General features: G+C 40.8%; 1 protein-coding gene across 15 annotated transcripts in view; it reads left to right on the top strand.

Moving 5' to 3' along the window:
- The window catches only part of camk2g2 (calcium/calmodulin-dependent protein kinase (CaM kinase) II gamma 2), a 68,564-nt gene extending 56,023 nt beyond the window's left edge, over positions 1–12,541 (top strand). For 3 of the 15 annotated variants that reach the window (XM_061744643.1, XM_061744639.1, XM_061744652.1), the window contains 7 exons: positions 1,200–1,277; positions 3,056–3,100; positions 4,034–4,079; positions 6,036–6,111; positions 6,325–6,419; positions 8,622–8,873; positions 12,383–12,541. In XM_061744643.1, coding sequence (XP_061600627.1) covers positions 1,200–1,277; positions 3,056–3,100; positions 4,034–4,079; positions 6,036–6,111; positions 6,325–6,419; positions 8,622–8,854 — 573 coding nt within the window. In that variant the 3' untranslated portion in view covers positions 8,855–8,873; positions 12,383–12,541. Of the gene's footprint in view, positions 1–1,199; positions 1,278–3,055; positions 3,101–4,033; positions 4,089–6,035; positions 6,112–6,324; positions 6,420–8,621; positions 8,874–12,382 lie in introns of all 15 variants that reach the window. The other 12 variants (XM_061744642.1, XM_061744637.1, XM_061744649.1 and 9 more) reach the window with 7 other exon arrangements.
- Positions 12,542–13,927: the final 1,386 nt, after the last annotated feature.

The following is a 13,927-nucleotide window of genomic DNA, read 5'->3' as shown; positions in this document are numbered from 1 at the left end:
AAAGCAAAAAATGTGATCATTCCTTGGATGAGTTGAGATCCAAAAACACTAAATCCTGTAGTTCCAGTAATGCAGCCGGTAATCGATTTTCATTCCAGGCTCTAATTTGTTTTCATGAAAGTGCGGAAAATAAAAGTGACACTGATGTTACTTGTTTAACTACATTATATTTTGTTACTCTAGCTTTGTGAGTTAGTTCAAAAAAAAATAAAGAAGAAAAAAATACTATTTATAAAAAAAAAAAAAAAAAACTATGCAGATAACAGTTAACTTTTTGTTGCAGCCCTAAATGAAAGTGTTGTTGGTGTAGGTTTATTTATTTTTCCTGACAAACCAAAATTTCTGTTTTTTATTTCAATCTGTCTGAACAATAAACACCTTTTCTCAACATTGGAGTTTTTTAAGCTGTTGCAATAATGCTGCTGTAGTTTAGAGATGTTAGTATCGTCTCTGCAACAGCTGAAAAACATACAGTCCACATGTCTACACACACACACACACACACACACACACACACACACACACACACACACACACCACTCGTCATAGTTAAATAAAGGGCCTTCATCAAGGCCTTTCACTGCATGTGCCGACCTGGACCTGATAATCTCTTATAAACGTCTTTTTTCCAAGTTGTTTACATATATCTTGCTGCTGCCAGATGAGCCACCAACTGCTCAAGCTTGTTTTAGATACAAATTTATAATTTTGCTTGTTGCCCCGGCGCAGATGCTGATTTACATATTTTAAAACGCTTGAGGGACCCAGAAAACCACCAACCTTAAAACATGTTCTGTAGTTTTTCTTCTTTATGTGCCCTAATGTAGACAAACTGTCAGAATGTTTGTTTGTAATACTGTTTTATTATGGAAGGAGAAAGAGAAATTTAAGTTAAATGTTCTGACAGTCACGATGACTAAAATTGTTGTTAGTAGTTTGAACACTACATGCATAGTCAACACACGCAGTAAAATAACAAGCTGCTGTTTAAAATGCACAAGGTGGTGCGATGCGGAAAACTGAAACAGATACTCTGTTGGGATTTAACTCCCCACACATTTGTATCGCTCTAAACCATGATCACTTACTTTGAAATGAATATTTTTATAGGCTCTCTAATAGTATTTTCCATCTGCGACACTCTCAGGAGTGTTTTTGATTTGGTAGAAGTCACTCCATGATGTGTTTCTTTGCCCCAGTCACAGGGAAACAACAGTAAAAACAGTGTAGTAAGCAGCAGCACCAAAGACAGCAGCATATCCTCCTCAGCACCAATGGTACCATGTCTGTTTAGTTTCTCTCATCGCTTTTCATGGTGTCTTCTCATTGTATTTTTAATGTTTAGTTATGTTTGCTCATGTTTTTGTCACACCCCACATTAAGTCTTCTGTCGTGTCTGTCACCCTCTGCCTTTTTTGCTTATGTTCTGAACACAACTTGTGATGTCGGCGGTGAATTTGTGGCCAGATTTAAAATTGAGTGCCTCTCATGGCTTGTGTTTTACCCATAACTCCTTGCAAACACACTGACGGGTAGACAGATTGCTTTAATTTTGTGGCACAACAGCAGACACAATCAAGTTCTGCTCAGCCTCATCCTGGTGTGTGTTAAACTGTGTCACCAGTGCTTTATTGATGGGTTTTTACAGTTAGTGTTTATTGGGTTTGAGTGGATTGAAAAATGCAAGAACTTCATCAAAACATTGTATTTTATTTGTGATTAGGACTTCTGGGTAAAACAGGAGCATGATAGGATGAGTGACGAATCATAACTCCACGAGGATGCAGCCCCCATGTACATATATTGTAATTTGGAAGAATGAAACGTGTCAAGAAAAAGTCAGTTTGATGAAAGTTGGTCTCTTTTTAAATGACGTGGCTAGTTGCATTTAAACTTAATAAAACTAAACCAGACAGTCAAGCCATGTCACTGAAATCCTAGATTTAAAATCATCTGAGTGTTTGGACATTCAGTCAGTGTTTTTAAATGTTTACTTCCTCAGCTTGTGCACCAAACATCCCTCTCATGGCCTGCTCGTGCTCAGATGCATAAATACCAGCAGACATACGTTTGACATATGTCATACATATGTTTGACTGTTCATTTGAAATCCTGCACATGAGCTCAACAAATCATCACGGCAGCAGAGTATCTGCATCGCCTCCCCACCTTAAAAAAACAAATCAGCAACACACTCATCCATGGTGAGCCTATAGGTCACAAGGGCCCAACGAGAACCAACTTCCACACTAAAACAACTGTTGTACTATTTTGGTACATATGATTTTTGCAGATTAAACAATGAAAATGTTGCATTTTTAGTGGTGAGCTTTTGAACTGCAACTACAGTTCAACTGAGTTCACAACTGTCCCATTATAGTCTCTCCATTGTTTGTAGTCCTGACTTAAAATATAAAAAAACCCCATGTATTTATTTATTTGTAATATGACATTGTCGGAGGGGCTGCATGTTCTCCGGTTACTTCAAGTGCTGATAAAGATCAGGTGTGTGTGAGACAAATCTAGTAGAACATTAGTTTATTTCCCATCCTGGGCAGTACTTGCTGTGGCTCACTGTCTCTCTGGGTTCAAGGCTGAGGAGGAGAGATTGTTTACACCAACAAACAGCAGTTTATCAGTAAAGCCAAAAATATTTGTAATGTGGCATCTTCAAATTAATAATAGCCAGAATACTGATTGTGATTATATGTTGAAATTGGAAATACTCCCAAGTGACAGGATGCATATCCATCTGTGCATCTGTACTGAATGTAACTAGTGCCAAACCCTCCTCCTCAGTCCCGGTGTCGGCCAGTATGTGTTTAGCTGTTCGTAGTTGTTTTTGTGCATTTTGGAGATCCTGATAAGACTGAGCGTCTCGACCTCTACAGCCGTGTGTCGTACCCTGTGTGCTTTGTTGTGGTGCGCGCACATTAGTGGGTTTATGTGCGTCTCTGTCATCATGGACCGTGTTGCTGGTCCGTGGCATCACTTGCTGGTGCCCCCCTCATCCATCCCCTCACTGCATGGTAAAGTGTGTCCTACCTCCCCCCAGGAAGCCCAGACAACTGTTGTACACAACCCAGCTGACGGCACCAAGGTAAGCCGCTCCAACAGAAGCCACCAGCCACTACAGATTCAGACTAAATGACTAAAAACTTACAGTGAATCAGAGGACTTTTAAAAGCTTTTTAAGGATTTTGAATATAATTCGCAGGTCAGTGTATTTTACAGCACTTAAGGAGTGGAATTATATATTTAAAAATACTGTTTCTAGTTTCATATGCCAAGCTTGAACTTGGCTTAAGTATAAAATCAGAAATCTTTCTTGGACATTTACGCCAGATTTTGACTTGCAGAGTCTCAGAAACTCCCTTAACCATGAATCCAGGCAGATTTCAGAATTATATAAAAGAAAAAATAAACCTGAATGACTTGTCTTCAACATTGGCACTGATCAAGTCAGTGAAATTGACTTTAAGGAGTATAAAAAAGAATCATAAAATGCTCCACAGTGGGTTGCAAGACATCAAAAACGAATCATGAAACATCATTTCTGCCAAAGTCTACCTGACCAGACCCAAACTTGCACACTGCTTGCTCTGTCCCACTGATTCATGAGAGGCATCATCAGTTTGCAAGATTTGTTGTTTTTGTTCTTCACACTAACCTCGCTTTGCCACATGGGTGTGCTTCCTCATGAAGAGGTTACACACGTAAATGCAGTCTCACACACTTTCCACTTAGATTTAACAACTCTACTTCAGACAGCTCTCAGACATTGCTATTTCTTTGCTTCGTCTCAATGGCGTCCTGGCTGGTTTGTGCTCCTGGCGGGGGGGGTCATCCACCACTCCATCAGTTCGACTCCATGTCTCTGTGGACAATGTGTCCAGCTTCAACAGTTTCTCACTTAGAAGTGGACAAAAGGATTTTTTTCTCTTTTCCTCCTTTGTCAATTTTTCCTCCTTCAACCCTTTCGTCTTCTCTTTCCATCCATATCTTTTTTTTCTGAACCCTTTCTGTTTGACAGGGCTCCACAGAGAGCTGTAATAATGCAGAAGAGGAGGACATGAAAGGTAGGAAAGGTACTTATCCAATTCTCACCTCTTCTGCATGCTTCTTTGGGCTCACTTTATATATCTTGTCCAGATCAGATGGATAAAAGATGAAAACATTTTTTTTTCTAAATTTATCATTAATGCATGCCTGCTGGGTAGACATTTTAGAAAAATATCAGCTGCTATCCCGCTACAAAAAGAGATTTGGTGTAGACAGTAGAGGATTGGAGGTCCAGCGTGTCAGGAAACAGCATCTACAGGACTGTCTCAGAAAATTAGAATATTGTGATAAAGTCCTTTTTTTTATGTAATGCAATTTAAAAAAAAAAAAAAAAAAATGTCATACATTCTGGATTCATTACAAATCAACTGAAATATTGCAAGCCTTTTATTATTTTAATATTACTGATTATGGCTTACAGTTTAAGATTAAGATTCCCAGAATATTCTAATTTTTTGAGATAGGATATTTGAGCTTTCTTAAGCTGTAAGCCATGATCCGTAATATTAAAATAATAAAAGGCTTGCAATATTTCAGTTGATTTGTAATGAATCCAGAATGTATGACATTTTTACATTACAGAAAATAAAGGACTTTATCACAATATTCAAATTTTCTGAGACAGTCCTGTAATGTAAATGATATACTGTGCGCGCATGAGGGAAAAATAACACATGAACATGTTTTAATGTTTGGTATCCTCAGTGCCAAAACTTCTGTTATACCTGGTGAGAAGGAATGGATGCATTTCAAAGGGGTAAAAGTTCCCAGCCGTTTGTTTTGGGTTGAAAGAACAACCTCTCCAGACTCCATCAGTGCGTCTGTATCTGTGTTCTCTCTGTGTTGTGATGATGGCAGCAGCCGTCGGTGAGTCTGCTAGCAGAGAGAGTGCAGGGTTAGGACATGGCAGCTCTCCTGTGGAACAGCTCCAGATCTGCTCTCGAGCCACCTGTAAGTCAGCAGGAGTTTCTCTGATCGTCTTACTGCTCATCTTACTGCAAACAACAGTCCTTCAAAAACAACTTTACCTCACAAGAGCTTCCTCTGCCCTCGTCTGCTGCCATCTACTGGCATCTTGAATGACTTCAGTTTACGGCTCCCTTTCCTACTCTTGAGTCAACTGTCTTTCAAACACAGCTGTAATGTGCTTCATGAATAGTAAATGAGCTTGTGTTGATCAATGCTGTGAGGCTGAGCATCATTTTACTGGACTGACTGTACCTGGCCGTCCCTGTAGCTCAGAGCTCCCGCCCTGAACCACATTCCTCTGAGTTCCTCCAGCAGGCTGGAGCAACCTGCAGCAGAGTGAGTGGGAGGGAGCCTCTACACACTTGTGTCAAGTGTGTAGAGGCTCCTGAAGCAGCTCCGTTTGGTTTGTTGGTTGTGTGGCTCGTTGGAACTTTCTCTGCCTCTTGTTGGCAGAATATTCGAGCTAGACTTTACAGATGAACATGCAACTGCCAAGTCAGATCTGCATGTACTGTAGCTGCATCTATGAAGTCAGGTGTGTGCTCATCTCTTCTGCTTCACTGTCCTAAGCACAAACTAAAGGTCGGAGCGTAAATGGGTTTGTGTTTCCTTCATGCAACCTACCACATTTTCTTCATATTTATTTCTTAATACGTTTTGAGATGGTGCACCACTTCCTGCAAGATTTGGTGTTCTGATACATAATAATTGGAGTTGTTTATTTGCGTTGGCTTCTGTTAAAGTCTGCCGATTTGAGAGTTTATTTATAGAGATATCAGGGTTGAGTTAAACGTACACTCTCTTTAGTGGTACGTGACGCGTTTTGTACAGGTTGACCTCCAATTCAATTTTAAACACAAGGGGGAATTAATTTGAACAATACAGTGAAAGTCAGGCAGGAAGTCGAGATGGAGCATGTGGTGTGGGATGTGCATGTTTGATCTCCAGGTGATTCTTGCCACTTTGTGACTTTTTCTGTCGCCTCTTTTCCCTCCTGCTTTCAGCGCGTAAACAAGAGATAATAAAGATGACCGAGCAGCTGATTGAAGCCATCAACAATGGGGATTTTGAGGCTTACACGTAAGTTTATGAATAGAATTTCCTTTCAACCAAGTCATCTTCAAAATCTCCTGTACAAGTCAACAAAAGCACAAAGCAGCAGTTTATTTATTTACTTGCGTACATGAAATTGAGGGTTTATTGGGGTTTATTTATTCAGTGCATTTGTCCCTCAGCTTTTAGTCTTCCATTCATCACATCAGGATTATTTATAATTGCTTTTTCTTCCGACAGGAGAATCTGTGACCCTGGACTGACTTCTTTTGAGCCAGAAGCTCTTGGAAACCTGGTGGAGGGAATGGACTTCCACAAGTTCTACTTTGACAATCGTAAGACGCTCAGTTTGGTAGATTTATTACACATTGCACTGTTCAATGCTGGGAGGCTGATCACTTTGAATCTACAGGCATGTTAAAACTGATACTGGTCAGTTCAATATGTCACATTTACCTATTAGTACTGATTATCGGGGGAGATGCAAATTAATCTGTAGCCCATTTTACATTTGCAGATACCCCACGTTTAAAGCGTGTATCTAGCGTGTCACCTTTCTTGTCTCCTTTTTACATTGACCGTCGTGGCAGAGATTTGTTGATCACGTAACCTGATTACAACCCACCCGGGGAGGTTGTTTTTTCTTAATAATTTCCGATTGTTATTATTTTATAAAAAAACGGAAACAGCAGATGAGAGTAACAGCAGCAGTAGGAGGTTAAAGGTGGAATCTATATTTGCAAGATAAGTAAGTGGGGAGATGAGCAGATCCAGGGCTACTCAGCCTCAGAGCTGAGGACGCCATAAACTGGCGTATGTCCGAACCATAAAGGATAAAGGTCCATTATTTGAACAAGTAGCCACAAAAACGACAAACCGGGGGCAAGAACAAAAATCCGGCCCAAAAACGCTCATCCCGATGTTCAATCTTCCTCGTTTTGAAAATTACCCGTCTGACGGCGTATAAATCTTGGGAATAAAGGGATAATACGTGATTCTACACACCCACACAGGTTATGTTGTGTTACACGGATAACTCCTCCCGGGGTGGCAAATAACACGCCATGCGTTTATATTACCCAACATCATCCAGCGATAATAGTGGGATCCAATCTAAAAACACCACATGTGGTAAAGAGGCTCTGCTTTTGGAAAAGCAGTCAGCTCCACAGAAACGGATTACACATGTGTGGATTGATCTTAAAGCAATGACAGAAATATTGGTTTATTACAAGCAGCAGGCTCTAGTGCAGGGATGTCAGACTCATAATAGGTAGAGGGCCGCATTCCTTCAAATGAGACCTTAAGGGGGACGGATAAATTTTTTTTACATCAATCAAATACCAATATAACTCAAGTCAACATAATTGCATGTTGGGTACATGAAAACACTGGTAACACAATGTAAAATTACAAATGTAGTAGAGAAAAAAAAATAGCCTACCAAAGAATTTTTTTTTCCTAATCATACTACTCTACTCTTAACAATAATTATGAGTCACTCACAGAGTTAACAAAAAATAATAATCTACCAAAGAAAAGATTTTTTTTATTATTCATACAACACTTTTTACAATATAAATCTGAGTCAGTCACTGAGCTAACAACTCATACAACACTTTTTAAAATTTAAATGAGTCACTTACAGTTAACAAAAATAGTCTCCTAAAGAAAACTTCCCCATCAAACAACTCTAAACAATTACAGATGTTGTTTGAATCTGAGTCACTCATTAATTATAAGTGTTATAAGTGCGAGGCGCCGCAGCTCAGTGCAACAGGTGAGCGCAATTTGGACTAATAACAGCTCGAGCCAGAAACAATGAGATGACACGAGTGCTGACAGAAAGACAAGATTATACAGGAATCACTAGGAATCACTGGAGAAAACGCGTGGGAAAGAGGAAAAAAGACCAAAGAGGCTACCGGTTTTTCACGCGTTTTCTCCCATGATTCCTAGTGATTCCTGTAATCTTGCCTTTCTGTCAGCACGCCATGAACAACTCGTGTCATCTCATTGTCTCTGGCGCGAGCTGTTATTAGTCCAATTGCGCTGAGCTGCGGCGCCTCGCTCGGACACGCGCATACACATGCACGTGCACCCGCTCGGAGACGCACCTCTCGGCAGATCAGGAGATTTATCTTTTTTTTTTTAATTTATAATTATTATTATTTTTTTTTACATAATTATTTTTCCCTTTCCACCGGCCGGATGAAGCCTGCTTGCGGGCCGAATCCGGCCCGCGGGCCGTATCCCTGACATCCCTGCTCTAGTGTGTTTTATATTGTAAAACTAAACGTTTCAACTTAAGTACATATTTCAGCATTTTCAATAAATATCACACAATTTTGGAAACGTATAAGAATTCCTGTATTAGTTTCACCAGGAGAAAATGTCAAGACTTAAGTGTGCATTTGTCCAAATGCAGTTCATGTGAGGTGATTACAGTTTTAAATGCACTTACTACCGTCAGAGCTGGTTGCCTGCACCTGAAATAATCACATACAGCTGGTTGTGTTTTGTTTTTATCTTCATAGTTCTGAGTAAAAACAGTAAACCAGTGCACACCACCATCCTCAACCCTCACGTTCATCTAATCGGGGAAGACGCCGCCTGCATCGCCTACATCCGCCTGACACAGTACATGGACGGCCAGGGCCGGCCGCGCTCCTGCCAGTCAGAGGAGACGCGTGTGTGGCATCGCCGCGAAGCCAAGTGGCTCAATGTGCATTTCCACTGTTCAGGAGCACCGGCTGCACCGCTGCAGTGAACCAACAACCCAGGCCCAGGTGAGGAAACATAGTCGTTGAAATATTACAGGTGGTAGTAAAATCTCTTCTTCAGACACCTTTGTTCATCTGGTGTCTTCATGCAGTTGAACTGCAGAGTTGTGGGGTCAGACGTCCCCAGACCGGGGCCTCATGTACAAAGAGTGGCTGGATTTCATTGTGAATCCTCACGTAGAAATTTTGCTAACGCAAAAAATATTAAGATTGTGTGTATTATGGTGTACGCAAACAGTTTTGTACATCTGTATCACAACCAACGTGAAATTGAACACGGATGCGGGAGCACAACACTGCTCCCTAAATATGAATATAATCATTACTATAACTATCCTTTAAAAACTCTTCATCCAAACAAGGAACTTGCAAAGACACGTGAAAAACCATCAACTGTCAGAAGTTGAGGTCTGGAAAAACTATTTATTTGGCGCCTTTTCGATTTAAGCTGTAAAAGATGTCATTGTTTCTTGCTTTGTGTTGTGTTTCCTTAAGAGTGGTGGGTTTATCGTGTTACAGGTTTGTGAACGTTTATGTTCAGCATTAGTGTACAGAGAAAAATAGAGAAAATTGGAGTGTTGCAGGGGTCAGACCGGCCTCCATCCAACTGGATATCAGACTCTGAAAGTTACCTAAACATCATTAAAAACTTTAGTCGCATCAATTCGCACCAGCAAAACGTTTAGTGTGATGTTAGTTTTATTCTAAAAAGACAACTTTAGAGAACCGGTTCTTCGCTGCAAAATTGTGTTTTAATGTTTGTCTGTTCAGACACAGTCATGGGATATTTTAAGGATCTGGCTTTCATCTCGAGTACTCGTCCCATACGGTCGTCATGGTTGCAGAGAGATGTCCGACCTGTCAGCAGCTCCAGCTGAAAGCATCATGTTGGTCTGAACCGGAGCAGCTGGTCCAGTTCAGGGCAGAGATCCAGAAGAATCCTCTTGGTACCTAAACCAGCAGGTGGTCCAGTCTTAGTCCTGGACCAGCAGGTCGGTGTGATCTGATGCAGCAGCAGGTTCCTCTAACGGAGCCAAGGCTGCCATCGGGATTTGCGGGTTCCATCGTTGTGCTCTTACCTTTATATGTTCATGTGGTTAATTGTGTGGTTGTTGCAGTTCTACTCACTTGTAACTTATCTGGTGATGTGTGGACTGTCGTTCTCCTTCGCGTGTGGTCATGAACTTATTGTTGATGTTACGTTTCCTTATATTCTAGACTTTGCTGCATCGCCACTGAGTGTTGCCGACGGACAAAACCTTACACTAAGGCCAGCCTTGATGTGTGTGTGAAGCACTGCAATTCCATGTCACTTTTTGAACATGCGACCGTGAGCGTAGAAAGTGGCGTTCGCACATTTTCTGTGTGCTGCACTCTTTGTACATGAGGCCTCAGGTTTAAATAACAACAACTGAGTCATAACTTTCCCCTGATCTTCTCATGAAAACTCAGACAGGAGGTAACCTGTCACAGTTCAGGATCTGTTCATCATGGTTTGGTAGTGCACAAGAAAAAAAACAAACTTTTCTCCAGGAAACATTGATTTCCATTACATACAATTACCTGACAGCAGTTTTACAGTTTTACGAGGAGCCATGTTTGGTGTTACATCCTATTAGAAGTGGGGCGTTTCCTGCCAGGGTTGGATGTGGTAGATCCAGGTGTTCATCATCCCACTACCCGGTTGAGAGTCATGCAGAACTAAGATGTGCTGCAGTTCCTCGACTGGCCGCTAGAGGGTGGTGAAAAAAGCCAGTCAGTCTTTGATTCCCAACATTTTCCCAGATTTTGAGCAGAAATAAACATATTTACAGCCTTTTTCAGAGAACCATTTTAATCTCAATTGTTTGATTTCACACCCATGACAACTCTAAGGCCGGTGAACCTTTTTGTACAACACCAGGAGAATTTCTACAAAGCAACACATTCATTTCTAACAAGTGAATGAGCGTCAGCTCAGCCACTGACTAGCAGTTATCCTCATCCTTAGCAAAGCAACCAGCGTCAGCTAGACGCAGCAGTTCATTTTTATCACTGCCCAGAATGTCGTTAAACTGTATATTCTGCTGTAAACGTCTGCTGGCAGATATATTGGTGGGGGATTTCCTGCAGGAGCTGGTCACCAAATCTTACTATAATTGACATAAGAGGGCATTTTCCCGTCGGCCTCCCGGGAAACATGGCTGCGCCCCATATGAAGAAAAAAAAAAGACTTAATGTGTCTTCAGAAACCAATTGGTCACAATAGATAGATAGATAGATAGATAGATAGATAGATAGATAGATAGATAGATAGATAGATAGATAGATAGATTTATTATAGTACCCTTGGGTAAATTTGGTTCACAGTGAGTGCTTCCTCATACAATCTAAAACCATACACTCAACAACACAGGATAATATAAAGTGACAACAGTGCTTTGGCTAAAAGAACAAAGAACAAGAAGGACGGCCCCAAGATAAGAATCAAGATAAGTTAAAACATCAGTAGATAAAAACACTTAAATATTAAAACCAAGCAAAAGGATAAAAAAATATAAAAAAAATAAAGTTATGTTGCAGTTCCCTCACTTATTAATGGCACTGATGGCTGCTTCTACAAAGCTATTTTTATTTTGTATTTCGTTTCGTTTTGCAAGCAGGTACCCGGAACCTCCGACCTGATGGAGCAGCCTAAACTCACATTTAAGAGGGTGGGAGTTGTCTTTTAAAATAGAGCCAGCTATCCTCTGTAACTGTTTAGAATACAGGGATTCTGGATGAAGCTGAGACTCACCAATCAGCTTGCTCGACCATTTCACGATTTGGTTTAAACACTTTTTGTTTTTAAGGGACACATTTCCAAACCATGAAGCAAGACAGAAAGATAAAACTGATTCTATAAAAGCACGATAAAACAAGATCAGCATGGTCCTGGCAATGTTAAAAGTGGACAGTTTTCTCAGACAAAACAGGCGCTGGCGTCTCTTTTTGTACACAGCTTGACAGTTTGCCTCAAAGTTCAGTTTGTTGTCGATGACAGTTCCCAGATATTTATATGTGCTGACACACTCCACTGCCTGACCTTTTAAAACTGTAACCTCTTGGTTGGGAGCACTGTTTTTGCGAAAGTCAATGATCATGTCTTTTGTTTTAGAAATATTCATTTGAAGAAAAGACTTACTGCACCAGTCAAGGAAATCTATGGATGATAATGGATGCTTCATCCATTGTTTTTTTTACAGTCTATGATTAGAGCCCATCAAAGGCTGGCTTGTGCCCCAGTGTCATCTGCATACCGCTTTTTAATTTCACACTCACCTACGCTGGTGGCAGTACAGTTGAAAATATTTATTGCCAGTTGGAACCGTTTGAGTTACATTGTAGTTTATCTTAAAAGGAAGATATCTCCAGGCTAAACATGAAAAAAAAAAAGCTTGAGGACTGTAGTGTGTGTTAATGTGGCCCGGATAGCTGCACAGATGTTTGTGTGAGTGTTACAGGGAGATCTCTCACCTCAGCTTCTTCTCCTCCAGGTTTGCCTGAACTCTTCTTGGAACATTACTCTCCGTGGTCGGAGTGGACCCTGGATCCTGGTTGGACAAGGCTGCTCGGGAAAACATAAAAGTGGAAAAAATATAATACAGTCTTTCAAAAAAAAGGATAAAGCAAATAAATAAAAGTATATATCAAAAGCTTGAGTGAATAAGCGACCAACACCAACCCAGTCCATCCCTAGATAGATGATGTTGGGGCCTTTCTGATGCCAGCCCCTTCTTGCAGATGGTGCATGCTCTTCTGATAGCAACAAGGGGTGACGCCGTCCTGGTCTTTTTCTCCCATGGCCTTTATTTGCCCGTGTTCGTTTTGTCTGCCGTGTGGAAAAGTATTAACATGTTAAAAACAATATATACACAACAGCTGAAAAGAAAGTACACTTCACACACAGCGAGTAGGACAGGAGCAGCAACAATATCTGGAAAAATGTGATTACTTTTTGTCTGGAGAGAGCATCTGAACGTATACTTTTATACAAGTATAGTTTATTTAACTGTTATACTAATGTGTGTGTGGGTTTATGGGAATGGGAACAACAAAAATCTACTTAGTATCAGAGTTGAACACCAACTTTCAGAGTCAGGCCTGAGCATCTGTAGACAATGATTTCAAGGGATTTAGATGTCACGTTATTGAAGGGACCTTTACTTTTGTCGTATTTAAGCGCTTTGTTTTATCTCCTGAAAAGGAATATTTTAAACATGTGTTGTTTTTTAATTAAAAGGGGATTGTATTTAACAGAATTGTGTATAAATAGATATTTATATAGGAAGAAAAGGGGAAACGTTTGTTTTTAAGGTGTGGGGTGGGAAAGCATGTGGTTTTTTTTCTTCTTTTTATTTTTTATTTCCCCCCTCCCTGCTGTGAGGACCAGTGTTGTAAATACAAACAGATGATACTCAGCCACAAAATGCATGCACACAGAAACTCAAGGTCCCTGTACTCCCCGTTCTCTGAGCTTTAGAGCGAACACCGAGGCTGGTCAGCTCATCCTGAAGTTGCAGAAGGCCTCCGTCTGCTCGGCCTGCCGTGTTTCACGTTAAACACAGAGTGGCGCCGTCAGCTAGAGTCTAGAGCTCCTCACTTGTCTGAAGTGATCTGTAAGCACGGATGCAGTATCACACCAACTTAGTTCCCTGTTTTTGTGCATTTTGAGGTGAAAGCATGATCTATTTAGACTGTCTAACGGCCTGTACTGTTTTTCTGCACAGACACTTAAGACTCGATGCTGTTCTGTTTGCTCTTCGGTGGGAGTGAACCTTTCTGCAACTTCAGGTTATGCTTGCCAAACTCCCTCCCGCCCACCGTACCTCTGCCCCTCTACTTCAAATCATTCCTGCCTCCGATAGTCTCATCGATGTGACCTTCACCGACAATCCCATGACGCTCTTAGCAACATCAAGCTGTGTGATGATGTCAACGTGCACCTGTCTCTTGTTCTGGTAGCGTTTTTAAAATGTTTGTGTCGTCTGTCTTGGCTTGCTCTACTTCTTTGTGAAGTCCCGTCGCTATAAAAAAGCATG

This window comes from Cololabis saira, chromosome 17, assembly GCF_033807715.1.
Source record: "Cololabis saira isolate AMF1-May2022 chromosome 17, fColSai1.1, whole genome shotgun sequence".
NCBI classification, from domain to species: Eukaryota; Metazoa; Chordata; class Actinopteri; order Beloniformes; family Belonidae; genus Cololabis; species Cololabis saira.
Note: the sequence above shows the minus strand (reverse complement) of the source record. Positions and strands in the feature narration are given on the sequence as shown.